At 62.1% G+C, this 891-nt stretch overlaps 1 protein-coding gene across 1 annotated transcript in view; it reads left to right on the top strand.

The window, feature by feature from the left end:
- Nucleotides 1-418: 418 nt before the first annotated feature.
- LOC103778978 (protein Wnt-4-like) overlaps nucleotides 419-891 on the top strand; it is a gene marked incomplete at its 3' end in the record, with an annotated part of 13,220 nt that continues 12,747 nt past the window's right edge. The window contains exon 1 of the mRNA XM_008946596.1: nucleotides 419-465. Within this exon, the coding sequence (XP_008944844.1) occupies nucleotides 419-465 (47 nt within the window). The remainder of the gene's footprint in view (nucleotides 466-891) is intronic.

Genomic DNA, 891 nt, shown 5'->3' with positions numbered 1-891 from the left:
GGTGCACGCCGCAGAGGAACCCAGTGACATCGGGAACCCGCTGAACAAACACTGAAATAATGTGTAAGGTAAACAGGGGCAGAAATCGTTCTGGAAAATTCCTGCGTGTTTGCCAAGGCGGTGGGACTGTATTCCGGGGAGACCCCACCCCGGGGCTGAGGGGATGAGCATGACGGCACCTTCCCACCTAACTTTGAATGGAGGCACCGGTTCCTCCTACTTAGTCTGCTCTGCTGGGAGATGACACTTCCCCTGCTCCCAGCCTTGCCGGCTGCCCTGAACTAACTACACCCCAGTGCACGCACCCAGCAGACCCACCGGGTCTGGGAACACGGGCCAGCTCCACCTCACCTCCCCGGGTCTCCATCAGCAAGGGCAGGCACACCACAGCTGAGCAGGGAGCCTCAGGGCCGTCGGCATGAACAGTCCCGAGCGGTTCGTGCCGCTCCCGTCACCTGCGCTCAGGTGAGCACGGTCCCACGAGCACATCCCCTGCACCAGGAGCCCTCTCCACAGCCGGGTGCAGCTCCCATCCCTCCTGCCTTCAGCTTGGGCTCACCGGAGGCTGTGGGACGCGGGTGGGTTTTGGAGGATGCTCCCTACGCCTGGGGAAAGCGCCAGGTCAGCAGCATTCTCCAGGTGTCCTGCCCGTCCTGGGCTGTGTTAGCACTTAGTCCTCCTCCCCTCCTCCTGTGCCAGATGGAGCGACTTGCGCGCCACGCGTCTCCGGCAAGTGGTGGGTGGATCATAGCAGCTATCAAGGTGGTCCTTGAAGCTGTCACGCTTCTGGTGAAGGTATATTGGGAACTGTGGGAGTGTTCTTCCTGCAGGGACCAAGTCCTGTTGAGGAAGCCCGGCGGGGTGACGGCAGGTCCCTGGAGAGGAGCAGCC

Source organism: Merops nubicus, unplaced genomic scaffold, assembly GCF_000691845.1.
Source record: "Merops nubicus isolate BGI_N331 unplaced genomic scaffold, ASM69184v1 scaffold30418, whole genome shotgun sequence".
NCBI classification, from domain to species: domain Eukaryota; kingdom Metazoa; phylum Chordata; class Aves; order Coraciiformes; family Meropidae; genus Merops; species Merops nubicus.
Note: the sequence above shows the minus strand (reverse complement) of the source record. Positions and strands in the feature narration are given on the sequence as shown.